Source organism: Urocitellus parryii, chromosome 2, assembly GCF_045843805.1.
Source record: "Urocitellus parryii isolate mUroPar1 chromosome 2, mUroPar1.hap1, whole genome shotgun sequence".
Taxonomy (NCBI): domain Eukaryota; kingdom Metazoa; phylum Chordata; class Mammalia; order Rodentia; family Sciuridae; genus Urocitellus; species Urocitellus parryii.
The window spans coordinates 184201985-184222433 of NC_135532.1; the positions used below are offsets into that span (position 1 = coordinate 184201985).

Here is a 20449-nt window from a genome sequence, read left to right on the forward strand (position 1 = left end):
CCCTGTACAGTAATACATATTTTGCGTAGGGTTCTCAAACTTATTCTTGCCCAGTGAGGCTTGGTCTCAGCCAGGGATTCGGGGGGCAGTGATAAACAGAATTGTGAGGTGGGTGATTTCTCACAAACTCACACCTTTGGTGAAGCTTTCAAAATAATGCTTCCTGGAGGATATATTTTTGGTCAGAGCCTGCATTTGAGGTTGAAGCTGAAAGGAATAACTGGACATCCATTCCTAAGATGCATTTTCCTAAGACTTGTCCAAGGGGACCCTATCTTGTCCAAAATTCATTGACAATGAAATACATACTTCAAATATTGATTTTTATTGGTGAATTGACAATTCTAGAGTGACCTTTTTAGAGCATCTATTGAAATATATAAAACACAAATAAAAAACATCACACCCCAGCTGCTAGAGTGAGATAAGGGACTCATCAGCTTCTCTGTTTATTTATCTGAGAAGTGTGGGTGGCAATGTGTCCATCCTAAGAGGTGGTAAGGCTTCAGGGAGAAGCGCAGCATTCATGAAGGCGGGTGTTGGTGAAATCTTCTTGCTAAAAGCACTGTGAAGAATGTTTGGGATGTACTTTTGAAACCTTTTTAGACTTCATTCAATAGAGTAACTTCAGGGATGGGGAACAGACAGTGTTCAGTGAGGACCGTGAGAAGTTCTGGTAAAACTGTTTCTTTATATTGTCACAAAATGAGTTGAGGAGAAGGTAGTGTATGCGAGAGATGATGTTATCTGTGGGGAATTATACACAGACCTACATAAGAGTGTCACAATTTTCCTGTGTCAGGGATTTTCCCCTTCAGTTTCCTAAAGAGGTCTTTAACAAAGAAAAATATTTGTCTTTCCTTAAATAATTATTTAGACTTTTAGTCTTGTTTCGGTTCAAATAGTTGTACTGTTTATCACTGTTCCAGTAAAAGAAGCCTGTTCACTAAAAAATTTTTAAAAGTCAGATATTAACTTTCTTTTTAAAGAGGTAAAATATTGAATCTCTGAGAAACCTGGTGATATATTTCACTAGGACAGTGTATGATGATTCTAGTCTGTAAACAAGCGTACTGGTTCCTTTTGATGGGAAATGGTTTTCACACCCCTTACCAAAAGATTTTAGAATCCTAGAGTTGGAATGAAGCTTGCTGGTTACTTAATGCAGATTGCACTCATCCTACCCAACTCACTAGGAAAATCCAATCTCTTCACTGTTCTGCCCAGGAGTAACCATCTGACCTGTCTTCTTAGCATCCCATTGACATTTCTTCTTTCCCTTTCTATTTCTCCCGACAGCAAACAATTAAGATTCTCTGAAGTTAATAAATAGCATTTATAATTAAATGGGGAAAAAAGGATTTCCAAAGTTTCCCTCAAAATGCAAACATGGTGTTGTTAGTGACCTCTTCAAGAGTCAAGATCTATTTATGAGCTGGTGGGCTCTTTTGGAGAGAATGAGAAAGTAAACAAATTACAAGGTCCTGGACTATTGCTTATTGCTATGAGCTGGAAGTTCGTTCCCCCCACCCTGCCCAATTCATACGTGAGGGCATTCAGAGGTAGCCCCTGTCTATCTCCCTGCCTCCCTCTCTCTCACACTCTTCCCTCCACCATGGGATGCTTCACCATGAAGGCCCTCACCAGATGCTGGGACCTTGATCTTGGCCTTCCCAGCCTCTAACACTATATGAGAAATAAGGTTGTTGTGTGTGTGTGTGTGTGTGTGTGTGTGTGTGTGTGTGTGTATAGATATATATATCACCCACTCTATAGAATTTTATTATAGTAGACCAAGAAGCTTATCATATTTACTGATTTCTGTTCCATTAAACAAGTGGACTTTTGTGAATTCTGGCCCTGATTCTCCGGAAGTTTGAGTTGTTAGGGCTGCTGGGGGTTTATGGTTTTATGGACATGAGTTTACAGAGAAAGGGAAGTTATGGGATTTGTAAGTACAATTTTCCTGGCTCAAACTCTTTGCAAGGGGTCACCATAATATTGGACTTAATTATTTTATGATTTGGCCCAGGACATTGCTGCTATTCGCAGTGTGTGTGTGTGTGTGTGTGTGTGTGTGTGTGTGTGTGAGTGTCAGGAGGGAGAACTTTAATAGACCATCAGGTAGAGGATTGGACTTGGCTATCATCAGCCATTTCTTTGCTTCTCTGAGCTGCCCTCAGTCCTAGTTCCGTTTAGCACAGTAGGCCCCTTATACAAAATGTCCAGAGTCTTAAGGGGAGCTTTTAATAGTAATTAGGACTGGGAAACAGTTAAAATGCTCCACACATCGTGAGTGCATGGTACGCAGTACAATTTGACCATAGCAGATTATGGCTGGGGCTAGGAGACTCTGGTAACCCCTTCTCTGTCACTGTCCGTGGACTCAGTCAGCACACCTGCCTCTCTGTACAGAGCACACTCTCTGAGGTGTTCAGATTTCCCTCCAAGATGAGGACTTTGTGGCATTTGATGGAGCTCAGAGCTGCTATGGAAACAGATGGGGCCTAGCTGGGTTGAATCCCTAACTGAACCCCAGAAGACTCTCACAGGCCCTCCTTGCTTCCTCTATGACCTCTCTTGCCCACAGTTTCCCTGAGGATCCCATGAGCCAGGTCCCCCAATTCATGTTCAGTTTGTTCTCTGCTCAAACACCCAGTGTGGTCAAGGCTTGACTGAAAACACCTACACTTAATAATACACCTGAAGATCAGAGGTTACCCTCACAAGCAGGCGCTTTACTTTCTTTTCCCCCTTGAGAACACAAATGAAAGGGTTCTTTTATTTCACAGAGATTCCTCAATGATTGTGATTTTTATCTCCCCAGCTGATTGTCCATTTATTTTAGCAACAAATCTTACCATGACAAAATAAGTTCTGGCAGGCCCTTGAAATTCATAATCATAGACATTTAGTTTATTTGAAATCCACTCAGTTGGAACCTTCTATTACCTCCTGACACCTACAGTGCAGAGATAGTAACACATTCAGAGAGAACACACGGAGGCACTTATATGTTGAAAAGCCTCGTAAACCATCAGCTGAATTTGTTAGATGAATTGGGATTAAGTATATTCTGTTTTGTAGTTCTTTACAGTTGACAGTCTACACTTGTTTAATCACCAACTAACCAGAACATAGAATCAAAGTAGCCAGCTCCCCAGTGAAGCCAGGGGATTATCAGGCTGCATTTCCCTTTTCCTGGTGCATGGAGGCTGGGCTTCTTGCCTTTGCCTACCCCACTTAGTTCCTTGAATATGAGAGCAGGAAGTTTTGAGTTCCTGAATTCCAAAGTCAAGGGAAAAAGCCTACGTATTTTTTTATATTAAAGAGCACCCTTGGGCTGGGGTTGTAGCTCAGTGGCAGAGCACTTGCCTAGCACGTGTGAGGCACCAGGGTTCCATCCTTAGCACCACATAAAAATAAATAAATTATAAAAAGGTACTGTGTTCATCTACAACTAATATATTATATATATATATATATATATATATATATATATTTTTTTTTTTTAAATCGCACCCTTTACCAGGCACAGTGACGTATGCCTGTAATCGTATCAGCTTGGGAGGCTGAGGCAGGATAGCAAGTTCAAAGCCAGCTTCAGCAACTTAGCAAGACACTAAGCAAATTAGTGAGGCTGAGACTGTGTCTCTAAATAAAGTATTAAAAAGAGCTGGGGATGTGGCTCTGTGGTAAAGTACCTCTGGGTTCAATCCCTGGTACCAAAAAAAAAAAAAAAAAAAAAGGCACCTTTTCATTTGGGTTCTGTGATGCATATCTGTAATTGCAGCTACTCAGAAGGATAAGGGAGGAGGTTTGTGAGTTCAAGACCAGGCTTTGCAATTAGCAAAACCCTGTCTCAAAATAAAAAGGGCTGGGACGTGCATGGCTCAGTGGTAGCATACCACTGAGTTTGATTCCTAGTACTACGGCGGGGGGTGGGGGGGGGAGCAGCCATACCCCTGCTGCCCTCTTTACTCTTGGTTTAAGGTGCACTGCCGGTATGAAAGCCCAGCCCTGGTGCCTGAAATACTACAGGTATACAGGAGTTTTTAAAGAGAGATGGGAAAGGAGACAGCCACAGGGTCAGGAAGGGGAATTTGGATTCAGGGATGGGGAACCATTCAAAGAAGGCAGAACCAGTGTGCCTGTGTTTTAGAAAGTCACTGGCAGCCAGATGAGGAATGGAGGAGAGAAGAGGGAGGCAGGCCCAAGACAGAAACAGAGACCAGCTAAGACCCTGCTGTCCTAATTCTGTGCCAGTGAACATGAGAAATTCCGTTTACATATGTTTAGAGAAGCTTGATTTATTTTTTAAAATATTTTTTTAGTTGTCAATGGACTTTTTAAAAAATTTTTTTCTTAGTTGTTGATAGATAGTTATTTTATTTATTTATACATGGTGCTGAGAATCAAACCCAGTGCCTCACACATGCCAGGCAAGTGTGCTACCGCTGAGCCACAGTCTCAGCCCTATTTATTTATTTATATGCAGTGCTGAGAGTTGAACCCAATGCCTCACACATGCTAGGCAAGTGTTCCACCACTGAGCCACAACCCCAGCCCCTTGATTTCTTTTTTAAGACAAAGGAATTGTGGAAAAAAAATTTTTTTTGTAAGGGACAAAGATTTGTTTTCTTGTACTTTTCTAAGTCATTGTATGAATTTGCCTTTTTAAAAGAAGACACACTTTAATGGATTTCAAAAGGAAAAAGACTCGCATTTCTTATTTAAGACCAAGCCAAATACTGGCTTACTTGTCCAAAGAGGGAAAAGAGCTTGCTCTTCTGTCCTGAGCAGGCTAAACCTTAACATAAACCAAGTATGTTTGTGTCTTCCCACATAACAATAAATTCACAAGCTACACTACCTTCATCAGTTGCTTTTCACCAAGTGCTAGTGGGTCAACTGGTTGTCAGGCTAACAATTACAAATTCAATTATTGCATTCCAATCTTAATTTCTAATATCTGTAATAAGTCACACATCGTATTTCATACAATGATATACATGTTTTACAGAAAGACTAAGGACTAAGGTGGCCACAGTGTTGTTACAGGATGCTGTGCCAAGAACAAAGGCAGAGAGCATATTTGAGGGCAAACAACAACTATAGGGACTCAGCTAAGGGTCCCGCCACCCCCCCTTTTGGTGGTGCTGGGGATTAGAACCCAGGACCTTGTGCATACAAAGCAAGCACTCTATCAACTGAGCTATATCCCCAACCCTCAGATAAGAGGTTTAATGAACCAGTTCTGCAGGTTCCTGATGGAGGGATGGAGTTCCCACATTTGGGTCCCAGCATTTGGGTGCTGGCTTAGAGTGGGCCATGTGTTATTCTTACAGGCAGAAGAAACTGCACTACACTGAAGCCCAGAAACAGAATGGAAGGTTGTTACCTGGGCAAGGTTGTAATGAGTAACCAGGTGACAGGGTCAGGATCCTGCTGTGTCCAATCTGGATGGTGTGGGGGGAATCTCCTTTAATGGATCTTAGATGAGGGGGTCATGTCATGTGGAGTTGATAAGCTCCTCTGTCTGGGTGTTTTTGATGTGATTTGGGATGCCCATGTATCCAGGTGCTCCTGATTTAGTTTGATCTGTTGGCACAAAAAAGGTGTTTATCAACTTGTGCCTTAGGGTTATGCTGGGCAGATGGTTGTGTACTTGTACAAACAAGGCATAGAGTCCTTCTACCTTGGCATTGGTACTCAAAATGGAGTAATCCACAGCAGACTACTTGTTTGTCTACATGATGTGGTAGGAGCCAGCAGATCAGAGACCCTGACCTGAATGACAGTCCCTCTGAAGAGTCACAGGTGACCAGATGGAGCCCCAGCTTATTGTTTATGCTGTGGTGATCTCCACTCCTCCTTTTTTTTTTAGTTCTCAGTTTTCTTTTTTTCTTTCTTTCTTTTCTTTCTCTGAGATTAGAGGTACAACAGACAACTTTTTAAAGATGATTGCTGCTAATGTCCTGCTTCACACTAGAACTTAATCAGTCTGGGTACTGAACTGATGGCCTGATGTGCAGTCTTTATGGGAAGCATAAATTGTTTCAATCTGGTTCAGTGAGGATGCAGGAGTATCTGCCCTGAGCAATTTCCCTACTTTTACACTTTGAACAAAGGTGTTGCCAAATCAATGAATACTCATGAAGTAAGATTGCAAGAATGTCTAATCTAATCATGGAAAAAGGAGGTATGTGTTTGCTGCTGCCATCTCCTCTTCTCCTTCTTCCTCCTTTGACTTAGCAGGCAAACTTAACATCAAAAAGCCAAATAACCCAATTAATAAATGGGCAAAGGAACTGAACAGGTACTTCATAGAAGAAGAAACATAATCAGTATATATATATATATATATATATATTTAAAGCCACTTTAGAAGTTTTAACAGTTTGTTTTTTAAAGCAAGGAAGATAAAACACAAATATATTCCTATTTTTTAAAATGAGAATTAAAAATACCTTTTTACTAATCAGATCTTCTTGTAGGTATTTTTTTTCAGGGCATTTACATATGTACCTATTTAATAGTATAGTTTTGGTTTGTGCTTTAAAAAAAAAAAAGCAGGATCAACTTAATCTGTAATAAACTCTCTTATATCAGCATGTCTTGGAAAGTTTTCTATGATAGTGCACCTATCTCTGTCTACTTCATTCTTAACAGCTATATGATGTTCCTTATTATAGCCATTTAATTATATATTGATTTGCAGTTCATAGACATTTAGCTTCCGATCTTCATTACAAATAATGCTACAGTAGCTCTCTTTGTTCAAATTTCATAGTGCTCATGTGTTTCTTATTATGGAATTTATACCAATAAATTTTGATTAAATTGAAGTCAATGTTTATATTTGGGAATAACAAAATATATTTTTCTTTGGAAGTACTCTGTTTCCTTAAATCCTGATGCCTTTTCTACAAATAGACTTGGTGAAATCTTTCATGGAAAAATTCCATGTAGCCACTGTATGGGATGCTGTTGGCAGTTTTATATGAACCATTGCCCTAAAAAGGCAGGGAAAGATCCAAATGTCCATGGGTAGGTGGTGGGCGAAATATTTGCAAGGACATCTCTGTCATATAAAATAGCCCGAGGAAGTTCTCTAACTACTGAGAGAGATCTCAGTAGTTAGAGAGAGATCTCCAGGATGTTACTGTTATCTGGAAAAAGCAAGATGCAGAGTGTGTGTAGAATATGCAGGTGTTTCTGTAAGAAGAAGATGAAGTAAGTTTGTACTTACACAAAGAAATTGAAGGTAACACAAAGGTGTAGTAAAAGCATTTCTGAATGGGGTGAAGGAAGACTTTCACAGCCTACGTTTTTACAATGTCTTAATTTTTGAACCATAATTATATTGCCAATTCAGAAATAATTGACTTCTGAAAATGAATTTTACTTCTTAAGGAGCCAATTAAATCTGACCTTTTTAATTTTTTTTGGTTTTGTTCAATTTTATCTTTTTTTATTTGTTCTTTTTAGTTATACATGTCTAGAATTTATTTTGACATATTATACATACATGGAATGTAACTTTTCATTCTTCTGGTTGTACATGATATAGAATTACATTAGTCCTGTATTCATATATGCACAAAGGAAAGTACTGTTTGATTCATTCTTCTGTCTCTCCTATTACCATTCTCCCCTCCCTTCCCTTCATTCCCTTTGTCTAATCCAGAGTACTTCTAGTCTTCTCTATTCCCCCAGCCCCATTGTGAGTTAGCATCCACATATCAGAGAGAACATTTGGCTTTTGGTTTTTCAGATTGGCTTGTTTCACTTAGTATGATAGTCTCCAGTTTCATTCATTTACTGGCAAATGCCATAATTTCATTTCTCTTTATAGCTGAGTAGTATTCCACTGTGTATATATACACCACATTTTCTTTATCCATTCATCTGTTGAAGGGCACCTAGGTTGGTTCCATAGTTTAGCTATTGTGAATTGAGCTGCTATAAACATTGATGTGGCCATGTCACTATAGTAAAGTTGATATTAAGTCCTTTGGGTATAAACCAAGGAGTGAGGTAACTGGGTCAAATGATGGTTCCATTCCAAGTTTTCTTAGGAATCTCCACACTGTTTTCCAGAGTAATTGCACCAATTTGCAGTCCCACCAGCAGTGTATGAATGTACCTTTTCCCCCACATCCTCGCCAACATTTATTGTTATTATACGCTTGACAATTGCCATTCTGACTGGAGTGAGATGAAATCTCAATGTAGTTTTAATTTGCATTTCTCTAATTGCTAGTGATATTGAACATTTTTTCATATATTTATTAACTGATCATATTTCTTCTTCTGTGCAGTGCCTGTTCAGTTTCTTTGCCCATTTATTAATTGGATTATTTGTTTTTTGAGTTCTTTATATATCTCGGAGATTAATGCCTATCTGAGGTACAGGTGGCAAAGATTTTCTCCCATTCTGTAGGCTCTCCATATTCCTGTTTCCTTTGCTGTAAAGAAACTTTTTAATTTGATTCCATCCCATTTATTGTAAATCTGACTTTTTTTAAAGCCCGTGATATGTGGAACTTTATGTAGCATGTTCAAACCTACGTAGTATTTGGGAGAGGTCAGTTATAGGACCTTGAATTTTGAAGGAAATTCTAGAAACAGAATCTATATGGCAATTTAAATTCTAACTACTTTGATAGGAAGTTGGAAGGGCAGATCTGTATTTAAATTGTTGTTTCTTTAGTTTGTTAGGATTTCTCAGATTTTTTTTCCCCAAAAGTAATTGAAAACTTTAAAACATGATGCTCATGATTCACAGTAGGAATCTTTTGTGGCTGCCTTGGTAAATACAGTGATAAAGTGAATTCAGTTATGGTCTTGAGCCTGTGTTTGTTATTTGCTGAAGTTGGTGTCCTACAGAAAGTGTTATAGACTGTGATTTTATCTTTACAGGAGCAGGAAAATTCAGATTCGAAACATCCCTCCTCACCTGCAATGGGAGGTAGGTCAATATTTCTTATCAATAAATTACCAAGACACTTTCTCCCTTTTTTAGTTTCCTTTCACATTCAGGAATTAGAGGTCCTGAGACTTCTCTGCAGAGTCTGGGGTCCTGTCTCTTCCTCTCTCAGTGCCCTGGTATGGCCATGGGTCTCGGGGTACATTTGGCCTTTTCACTATGTGGCATGTACTTTGATCTCTCATGCTGTCTTCTGAAGAGCCAGGCCACCAAGCACCAGCAACCAAGCTGTGAAACAAAACGCTTACCTGGTTTGTGGTTTTTAACCTCAAGATTTGGGTAAAAGATTTTATCTTTCCAAATTATGATTAGAAAAAAAAATCAATGGAAAACCAGCAAAAATAGAAAGCTGTTTGTTAGTTTGAGCAGGTTTTTTGTTTGTTTTGAATTAGTTACTATGAGTAACAGTTAAGATATATTTTCAGAGCTATAAAACTTCTTCTAAGATTGCTATCTTAAATTTAAATAAGATAAACTATTGGGAGTAGCTTTATTGCATTATTTAAAAACTGTCCCATGTTGTATTCCTCAACCCAAAGGAAATCAAAATAGCCTTAAAGGAAATAGAATTTTTTTCTAATGTTTTCATTACTTTAAAATAATGCTTTTTATTATGGAAAGTTTTAAACATACACATCCTGCTGCCTTAAAAAATAAGGAGATCCCTGGAGGAAAACTGAAGGAAGAATTGTTAAATCTTACAGGAGGGAGAAGTGAGCCCTGTACTTTATTCTGCTTCTCTTGAAAGAGCAGTGAGTGAATCCAGCCATCATAATGAGTGACTGTCAGCAGCTACCAAGGCTTTAAAATTCTGTGGTGTCACTTGAGTGAACTGATTACTTGGGAGACAATAAGCAAATCAAAGTCCCCGTAATATTTGTTCAGTTCTAACTGTATTTCTGGATGGCCTGAAAGCAATTTAATTAAACATTTATGTATCCATTCTTGTTTTGCTTTCATTTGCTTGCTGGGGGATATCTATATCTATCTATATCTATCTATATCTATCTATCTATCTATCTATCTATCTATATATCTATATATCTATATATATATATATATATATATATTTTTTTTTTTTTTTGGTGATTGTTTCTTCCCATTCTGACACTGCAGCTTCCTTTTACAGGTACTGGATGGACTTTTGGCTCAGTATGGGACGGTGGAGAATGTGGAACAAGGTAATAAGTAAGGAAATTAGCCTGAGTTTTAGAGAGGGATAATACCTGTTATTTCTTATAGGCAACTCCAGAGAAGAATAGTAAATTCATATTTGAAACACGCTTTCTAAGGTGTATGTTAAATAACTGTGTGTGTGAGAGAGATATCTGTATCTTTGTGTATGTCTATATAGTTTTGTTTTTCAACTAAATATGACTCTTAGCCTGTTTTCCTTATGCTGTGCAGTGTGCTCGGGCACTAGAGAAACACTTGTCAGGACCGAGTAAGCTAAATTCACTTAAGAGTAAATGGATTTACCCTGCTGCTATTTGTTTTCATCAGCTAAGAGGAACACATCCCTAATGTCCTGCATTGAATGTTTTCCAAAGAGTAGGGCTCCTGTCCCAAGAATCTCCAGCCGTGCTTATGAAAATGCAGACTCCTAGCTTTCCACTCTAAGGTTTCACTAATAAGATTCTTTGGAGAAAGAGCTCAGAAATCAAGTACCCTGAGTGATTTTTGTGTGCACTCAAGTCTTAATAACTACTGTCTTAAAAACAGTGCTGCAAAGGCCCAGAGAATACTAACTTTACTTCTGCCATCCTCATTTTTATCTTGTAAAGCATGAAATTCTATGATTAAAAAAAAAAAATTAAAAAGTGAGGGAGTAGCTGCTGAAGCTGATGTCTTATGTAACTCATTAGAACTCCCAGAAAAAAATGTTTTATAGCAGCACAGGTCACAATAGGTAAATTATGGAGCCAACCCTGATGCCTATCAGTAGATGAATGTATTAACATAATTTCTTACGTAAAAACATAAGAAATTGTGGTATATATACACAATAGAGTTTTACTTGGCCATAAAGAAAAGTTATGGCATTTGCTGGTAAATGAATAGAAATAGAGAACATCAAGCTAGGTGATATTAGCCAGTCTCAGAAAATCAAAGGTCGAAAGTTTTCTCTCATATATGGAAGCTAGAGCAAAATAAAGGAAAGAAGGAGGGAAGGATTAGATATCATAAAGACATAGGGAAGATCAGTAGAGTAGAAGAAGGAGATCGAGAGGGAGAGAGGAGGGACAGGAAAGGGGAGAAAATGTGGAATGAATTTTAAAAACTCATTCTATGAGCATATATAAATATACCAAAGGGAATTTCACCTTTGTGAGTAAAAAGAACCAATAAAATAAATAAATAATGAGTAAAAGGAAGATCAGTAGAGTAGAGGAAGGAGAATGGAGAGAGGGAGGAGGGAAGGAAAAAGTAGGGAAACATGGATTGAAATAGTTTTCCATGAATTTATGATTTTATCAGGATGCACCCAAATACTGCGTATAATTATAATGCTCTATTAAAAAAAAAAGAGTCCCAAAAAAGTACATGCCAAAAGTTGATTCCTGATATGAATGGTAGTAGCATAATAAAATTTTTTTACCTTGCCAAGAGAGCAGAATGTAATTTCAGTAACTTACTGACCACGAGCCTGGAAAAGTCACTCAACCAGACTCAGTTTCCGCATGTGTAAAATGGAGAGCATCATTTCTCTCCTGCCTTTATATCACTGATGGTTGTGCCACCTAAAGAGATTCTACAGAAAGTCCTTGTGAATAATGGAGTTTTATATAATCTTAAGGGATTATAAAGGTTTACTTAGGAAAAAATCATAGGAGACCCATGAAATCTCTTCTGTCTGCCAGTATAATTAATAGAATAGTTTTATAGCAGATGTTTCCCACTGGGCTGGGGTGGTGGCTCAGCGGTAGAGCACTCCACCTAGCATGTGCAAGGCACTGGGTTCAATCCTCAGCACCACGTAAAAATAAATAAATAAAATAAAGATATTGTGTCCAACTAAAAAATAAATATTTAAAAAAATATGTTCCCCACTCTATGAGTATTAAAAATATCATTATTCACATTTATGCTCCTACCCGTTCATGGCCAAAGGTGAATGGAAAGACCTCAGAAGAAGACATGATTTACAAGGATTTTATTTCTCAGTTCTTATTTCCTTCAGTATGGACAAGAAGACATTCTTATGATTGGATGTGGTTGGCTAGATAGCCTTACAGACATGAACATATAAGTTCCTAGCTAAGACCATGTTATAAATTCCATACAGTGCTACCTAAGGAAGAAATATCCCCTGTAATCCCAGCAGCATGGGAGGCTGAGGCAGGAGGATCACAAGTCCAAAGTCAGCCTCAGCAACTTAGTGAGACCCTAAGCAAATTATCTACACTGTCTCAAAATAAAAAATAATAATAAAAAATCAAAGGACTGGAGATGTGGCTCAGTAGTTATGCATCCCTGATATAAAAAAAAAAAAAAAGAAAAAAGAAAAGAAAGGAAATATCCCAGTTCCCTGGGGCAGCTTATAGCTCCTGATCATTTCCAGTGTCTTCACAACTACAGGACAAAACTGTTGAGCTCTTGATTAATCACTCTCTTTCTTGGGTGATTCCTAATTCAAAGGGAAAACATTTTTAGTTGAGTTTTAGAAAACATAATAGTTTTGAATCCAAAAAAAAATAAGTGATTTGAATGGATCTTCCAGCTCATTCCAGAATCAAAAAACTGCCTGATTTCCTGAAGAGGAACATTTTTGAACAGGGAATATGGCTAAGAAGTGGAAATAGAACCTGAGCATCTGAGTCTTAGTGGACAGCTGTATTCAGGAGGCTTCATGCACAGGGTTTTCTGGGAGGCTGTTTCTGCAGCCTCATCTGCAATCCTAGGAAGCAGCCAGTAGGAAACCCCTGCAGCTTTCTGTTCCATATTGAGAGACACTTTTGGGCACATGTTGAATTGTGAGGACACTTTTGGGCACATGTTGTTGTTCTGTCCTGGATACGTGTGAATTAGCAAGATGAACGTTTCCAGGCAAAGACTAGGGCTGGGCTTTGCATTTATGCCATGGACCTCAGGGACAGTTCTGGTTGATGATTAAACACCCCGACCCCCGTAAAGGCTGAAGCTACTTTCAAGTGATTGGACAAACGATGTTTTTTTTTTTTAACCTAAAAATCTTTAACCCCTTTGAGGTCCCAAATCCCGTTGAGAATCTTATAGAAATCATAAACCAGAAAAATTAGCCTTTCTGCAAACACTGGATCATGTGACAGGTAGAGGAGGTTACAGAATTCCTGAAGCTCAAGTGTGATGGATTTTATTATAGGATTTTATATAGGTTATAGGATTTTATTATTACTTTGTAAAACAGCTTTACAGTGGTTTTCTTAAATTAACTTAATCTGGCTGTTAACTCCTGCAACAGCTTTTTTTTTTCTTACCCCTGCGGTGCCAGGGGTGGAACCCGGGGCCTCGAGCATGTGAGGCAAGCAGCCTGGCACAGAGCTGCACTCCCAGCCCCTCCAGCAGTTTGTTTAAAGAGAGGATTCGATTTAGTCGTCTGTTTTGGAAGAATAAATATTTTTAGCTTAATTTTACTGGTTTACATGGAGAAAATTTTATCTGGAAACTTTTTTTATTTTTGAATCTCCAACTATGGAAAAAGAGATGCTGAGCAATTATAAACCAAGATAAGCCAGACTAGAGTGAGCCCTCCTTGGCCAGTCTCAGAGTTGATGTGTTCTCTCCTTTACTCAAGTTATGTAGAGTTGTCAATATTCTTTATTGTTCACAGTTAATAGATTTAACCCACGCAAGCAGTCAAGGAATATGGTCACAGGGAAACAAAAATAGTAATGGTTCAACTTCATTAATAAGTGAAGAATAAAAGCACTTTCATAAAATAATGGTAAGCAGAGGCTGAGGGTTACTGGGTAGAGGAGATATTGGCCAAAGGATACAAAATTTCATTTAGATGGGAAGAATAAATGCAAGAGAGTACATCATGGTGACTCTAGTTAATAACAATATATTATATGGTTGAAAATCGCTGAGAGTGGGTTTAGTGTTCTCACCACACAAAAACATAGTATGTGAGATAATGCATCTGTTAAGTAGCTTGATTAAGCCATTCCATAATATATGCATTTATCAAAACATCATGTTATATACTGTAAATATATAGTTTTACTTGTCAGTTAAATTTTAACAAAATTAAAACATTTTCTTACATACGTAATTATTTTAAACAATTGAAAATAATAATAATTAAAATGTATATCTTAGTAGTGGTACAGTAAAATTTATCCAGACTCCTAGGAGAGCAGTCTAAATATGTAGTAAAAAGCATCATGTTGAGGCCCAGAATGATGGTACACACCTGTCTGTAATCCCAGTGACTCTAAGGCTAAGGCAGGAGGATCTCAAGTCCAAGGCCAACCTGGGCAACCTAGTGAGACCCTGTCTCAAAAAATCTAAAGGGTTGGGAATTAGCTCAATGATAGAGCATCCCTGGTGCTAAAGAAAAAAAAAAAAAAAGCTTCATATTGGGGCTATGAATATAATAGTAGAGTACTTGCCTAGCATGAGTAAGGCCTATTTGATCCTCAGTACTGTAAAGAAAAACAATATCATGTTCTTTTACCCAATTGTTTTCTTCTTCGATTTATTTTAGCCTACAGAAGTAATTCAGAAGAATACAAAGTCAAATGATGTTTGCAACAAAGGTGATTTTTAGCAACACTATTTATAGTAGTAACTATTGGGAGCAGCAGATTTGCCTTATGGGTTATGGTTAGGCAAATCGTGGCACATTTGCTCACTGCAATTCCATGTCAACATTAACAATGAAAACTATATTTAAAAAGTACATATATTCATGCAAAAGTGTTTATAAAATAAGTGAAAATAAAACTGTTGTGTATACAATCTATTATAAATGTGTTATAAATGTGTTTCATAAGTTGAGGACAAGTTACTGCGAATGTATTGGAATAAATATAACAATGTAAATACCTACAGAGTTCAGTGACATATTTGGTACATTTTCTCTAAAGCTAGTCTGTCTACCTTGAGCCAGAGAGTGACTGACTTTTTAAAAATGATAATACAGTTTTTGTTTCTTCCATAGTCAACACAGACACAGAAACTGCTGTTGTCAACGTTACCTATGCAACAAGAGAAGAAGCAAAAATGTACGTGGACTCAGGTTTATTTCCTTTTGAATTTATTTTGATTTTGTCTTGGAATTCCATTGAGTCCTGTGTTTATAAACCCTTTCTAAGAAGATTGGTGGAGGTCAATCCATGCCCCCTTTGACACATCCCAGGAGCTCATGACACCTGAGCCACAGTTGGCATATTGGTATAGCTCCAACGTATTCCAGCCACTTTCAATATGCAGAGGAGCCCCAGGACATTCATTGACGATGTTTGGTGATTGTGCAGAAACTATCTTAAAAAATGTTGAACATTGGCATTAAAACAAAGGTGGATGCTGTGTCCTGACATGGTTGGGAATAGAGGGCCGTGTCTTTTGGACTCTGTTTTGACAACCACTTGGAGTTCCTTGTACTCAGAGCTTCCTTCGTGGGCCATGGGGAAAATACACAGCCTGTTTCTGTTCACACTCATTCGATGGGTACTGAAACATGACATTTTCCTCTATATATTATTAAAAAAAAGGATCTATCTCAGTGCCAGCAGCAGTGGGTGAATTATCTGGGAGTGGGACATGGCTTAGGTTCTTATCTCTACCCCCATTCTCCTCCTAGTCTCCATTATTACATTGCTTCTGTGATTGATAATTTAAGCTTAATTGTTGACGAACATGGGACTGAGTTCTTTAAAAAAAAAAAAAAAAAAAAAAAGTTCCTTTTTTAAAGGAGGTTCTTGAAGTGCTGGTCAGGTCATCATAGCTAGAACTCTGGCCACATGTGGTCTTACTTTATGCCTGTGGCCTAACTTTGGTTATATATCTGTTCCTGTTGGAGCGTCTAGTCCAAGTCTAGGTCCTAGGCATTCCGAATAAGGAATTGAGCGAAGACACACAGAAGTAGCAGATAGAGCACTGATATATTGAAGGTGAAGATAGCACTCTGTTACGTAGAACAGAGTGGGCTGAGCCAGAGAGAGAGGGTCAAGGCCCCCAGTGTCTGCACAATGTCTATGCAGCATTCTCTTCCCTATACGGACCTGATTGAAGGCCTTACCCCATTTTCTCCTGTTGGTTATCTTATGATACCTAATCAGAATGTTTTCCAATCCGTCCCTGCCATTAGTTACTTTAGAAAACCTAATTAGAATACTGTCCACTTTACTTCCATTGGTCATTTTAAAATTTGGTGAGAGTTGTCATGGTAATGGGATTTATTGTCTTTTCCTCCAGCAGCTTTTGATACCCTGTCTCCGCCATCTTGGTGTCCCTGAACTCCTACCTAATGTATCCATCCAGGATTATAATCTCAACTGCTTTTGCTAGTTTTTAACACACGTAAAGATATTTTAACACATTCTCATACCAACAGTTTTGAGAAAGTTAATTTTGCACTGAAAAAAAAGATTTATTTGCCATTAACTTTAGCACATGTGTCAACTGAAGATACTCTAAGAACCTACCATTCTAGCTTTTTTAAAAAATTTTTATTCTTTTTAGTTATACATGACAGTAGAATGTATTTTGACCTATCCTACATACATGGAGTGTAATTTCCCATTCTTGTGGTTGTACATGAGTTACACTGGTCCTGTATTCATGTAAGAACATAGGAAGGTTTTGCCCAATTCATTCTACTGTCTTTCCTATTCTGAACCCTTCTACCTTTCCTTCATTCCCCTTTGTCTAATCCAGTGAACTTCTATTCTTCCCTCTCCCAACCCTTATTGTGTGTTAGCATCCATATATTTGAGAGAACATTCGGTCTTTGGTTTCTAAGGATTGGCTTATTCCTCTTAGTATGATAGTCTCTAGTTTCATCCATTTGCTGGCAAATGCCCATAATTTCATTCTTCTTTATGGCTCAGTAATATCCATTGTGTATATATACCACATTTTCTTTATCCTTTCATCTATTGAAGGGTACCTAGGTTGTTTCTGTAGCTTAGCTATTGTGAATTGAGCTGCTATAAACATTGATGTGGCCGTGTCACTGTAGTATGCTGATTTTAAGTTCTTTGGGTATATGCCGAAGAGTGGGATAACTGGATCAAATGGTGGTTCCATTCCAGGTTTTCTGAGGGATCACCATATTGATTTCCAGAGTGGTTGCACCAATTTATAGTCCCACCAGCAACCACCATTCTATTTTCTATCCTGCTGCCACTTCGGTGAACACCCATACAGGTTACTCTCTTGCCTTTTTAAATTCAGACAGTGCTTATTTGTGATAAATTCACAAACCCTATTATACATTAACTTAGTAGAATTCGATTAATGCTGCTGCCAAAACCATGGGAAGAGCCCAGCACGGTTGTGCATGCCTATAAGTCCAGCAGCTCGGGAGGCTGAGGCAGGAGGATCATGAGTTTAAAGCCAGCCTCAGCAATTTAGCGAGGCCCTAAACAACTCAGTGAGATCCTGTCTCTATATAAAATACAAAAAAAAAAAAAAAAAAGGTCCAGGGATGTGGCTCTGTGGTTAAGTGCCCCTGAGTTCAATCCCTGGGACCCCCCCCCCCAGCAACAACAAAAAAAAAAAAAAAAGAAGGAATTGTTCTGCCTCATGTATAATTTTTAAAGTACAAAAGTGAGTTATTCTTTACCCCCTATCACAGTGATATCTATAATCCACATAATAGTGCTCTGTACTTTTGAGGATTGGGGACATAAGTACTCTCCTAAACTGCTGTGGGATAGGAAATGTTGAAACCTTTCCAGAGGGCCAGTGGGCAATACTTAAGATGTTAGGAATCTGTGGACTTAGAACCAGGTGTGGTGGTATACATTAGTAATTCCAGCGACCCAGGAGAATGGCAAGTTCAAGGCCAGCTTCAGCAAGTGAGGCCCTATCTTTAAAAATATATAAAAATAAAAAGGGCCAGGCATGGTGGTACACACCTGTAATCCTAGAGGCTCAGGAGGCTGAGGCAGGAGGATCACAGGTTCAAAGACAGCATCAGCAACAGCCAAGTACTAAGCAACTCAGTGACACCTTGTCTTAACATAAAAAGTACAAAATAGGGCTGAGGGTGTAGCTCAGTGGTAAAAGCACTTCTGTTTTCAATACTCAGTACCCCCTTCCACAAAAATGAAATTTAAAAAAAAGAAAAGAAAAAACGAAAGAAAGAAATCTGAGCTGGACATGGTGGTACATGCCTATAAATAGTGGCTGGGGAGACTGAGGCTGGAGGATCTTGATTTCAAAGCCAGCCTCAGCAACTTATCAAGGTTTTAAGCAACTCAGCAAGACCCTGTCTCTAAATAAAATATAAAAAAGGGCTGGAATGTTTGTCAGTGTTTAAGCACCCCTGGGTTCAATCCCTGGTACCAAAAAAGAAAAAGAAATCTGAAAACTTTATTTTAATAGTAGGAATTTGTCCTATGTGTGGAATTGTAGCTGCAAAGATGCTTGTGGTAATTCTATATGTAATTGTGAAAGATGGGACCTAATGTACATATCTACAATAAAGTCAATTTCAAAAACTTGGATAAATGATAGCCTGTTAAACAGCCACTAAAAATAATGTTAAAATATAATGACATGGAAAAATGTTGAGTATTAATATTTTAAAGATTAGAAAATTTTATGTACAATATCAATTCATTTTTATAATACATTTACACTTACTGAAGATAGGAAAAAATAGAATGGAATAGAATTCTTTACTTGTACTTTCGTATTTCTGAATTTTCAATAATAAATGTTATGTTGTGATTAAAAAGAAAAAAATGATGATTTTCTACTGATATCTACAAAGAGTTTTGAGTGAGGGGGATACAACCCAGGGTGGTGAAGAGCAGAAGGCAGGATTGTTCGTCCAGTGGGACGGACCAAGCCTATAGGTGATCACTTGTTTAATTGTGGGGAGCCACTCTGGCCAGGAGCTGTGTACACACCTTTAGGTCCTGAGTAAAGAGGTACTGACCATTGCAATGCAGTTGAACCTTACCTCTGCTTGGATAAGAGAGGTGTGGGTCCAGAAGTGGGCGTCACCGATGGGGTTGGATTACACCCACTTGTTTGTGGTAACCCTACCCCTTGCCTCATTTGAATGGCTTCTCCCCAATAAAGTCCGGGTTCCTGGCGCGCTCTCTCCTTGCCTGCCTTGGCCTCCTGTGGGAGCTGCAGCTGAGGAGCGGTCACTGAACCCAAAGACAAGGTGCTTTCTGGGTCTGGGTCTTTATTTAGTCCCCAAATTCACGTGGAGCGACCCTGACCGGTTTAGTTGTGTGTGGCGACATTTCACCGTTAGCTGTAAGCTCCGGGGGAGCAGAGCTTGCCCTCCACTGTATCCTCAGTGCAGTGCGCGGCACCCACACCCACATAAGCGCCTGGTAGAAGGGAGTGCACCCACCCGTCCCCTGGAGAGTCTTCCTCCATGTCGCTCTCTGACAAGGCTCTCCCCTCCCTGCTGCATTCCAGAGCCATCGAGAAGCTAAGTGGGCATCAGTTTGAGAACTACTCCTTCAAGATTTCCTACATCCCGGATGAAGAGGTGAGCTCCCCTTCGCCCCCTCAGCGAGCCCAGCGTGGGGACCACTCTTCCCGGGAGCAAGGCCACGCCCCCGGGGGCTCTTCTCAGGCCAGACAGATTGATTTCCCGCTGCGGATCCTGGTCCCCACCCAGTTTGTTGGTGCCATCATCGGAAAGGAGGGCTTGACCATAAAGAACATCACTAAGCAGACCCAGTCCCGGTACGTGCCTCCGGGGCTTCCTTTGCTTCCTTCCAAGGGGGTCCCCTGCCACCTTCAGGTCACTCTTGCTTATATCAGCAATGGGGTGGGGTGGGAGGGACATTGTATGGGATAGTAGCTTCTTTAAACAGGACTACTAACAGACTAACTTCGAGCTGGGGGCTATGATGAGCTTTAGTGCTAATTGCATAACAGACACAAGCCAAAGGTGTGTAAAGAGGGCACTGATGAACCTCATAGCCAAGGATTGTTCCCATAAGCTAACTAATGCCCTGAACGCATGTAGTTCTAAAACAGCCCAGGTGTGGGGTTCTGTGGGATTGTCAAGCCCTCTGTCTTAGCTCTACCTTCTGCCCTAAGTCGGAGCCCTGGAGGTAGACATTCTTTTAGAGACCACCTAGGTAGTCCCACGTGGACATGGTGAGTCATTGGTGCATCAAGCAAGAAAGAAAGTACACTGGCCTTATGTTTAGTTTTCTCTCTGTTTAAAGAGACTGAACTGTAAAATGAGTTGGATAAAATGACTTGTGCAGTTCTCGATTTTTTTTTAGGTTTGTAAGACCACAGCACAGGACTTGAAAAACAATGACT

General features: G+C 39.1%; 1 protein-coding gene across 1 annotated transcript in view; it reads left to right on the forward strand.

The window, feature by feature from the left end:
* Positions 1–8936: 8936 nt before the first annotated feature.
* Positions 8937–20449, forward strand: part of Igf2bp2 (insulin like growth factor 2 mRNA binding protein 2) — a 46203-nt gene continuing 34690 nt past the window's right edge. Inside the window, exons 1-5 of the mRNA XM_077795019.1 lie at positions 8937–8974; positions 10122–10173; positions 14682–14733; positions 15138–15201; positions 19586–19858. Coding sequence (XP_077651145.1) covers positions 10129–10173; positions 14682–14733; positions 15138–15201; positions 19586–19858 — 434 coding nt within the window. The 5' untranslated portion in view covers positions 8937–8974; positions 10122–10128. The remainder of the gene's footprint in view (positions 8975–10121; positions 10174–14681; positions 14734–15137; positions 15202–19585; positions 19859–20449) is intronic.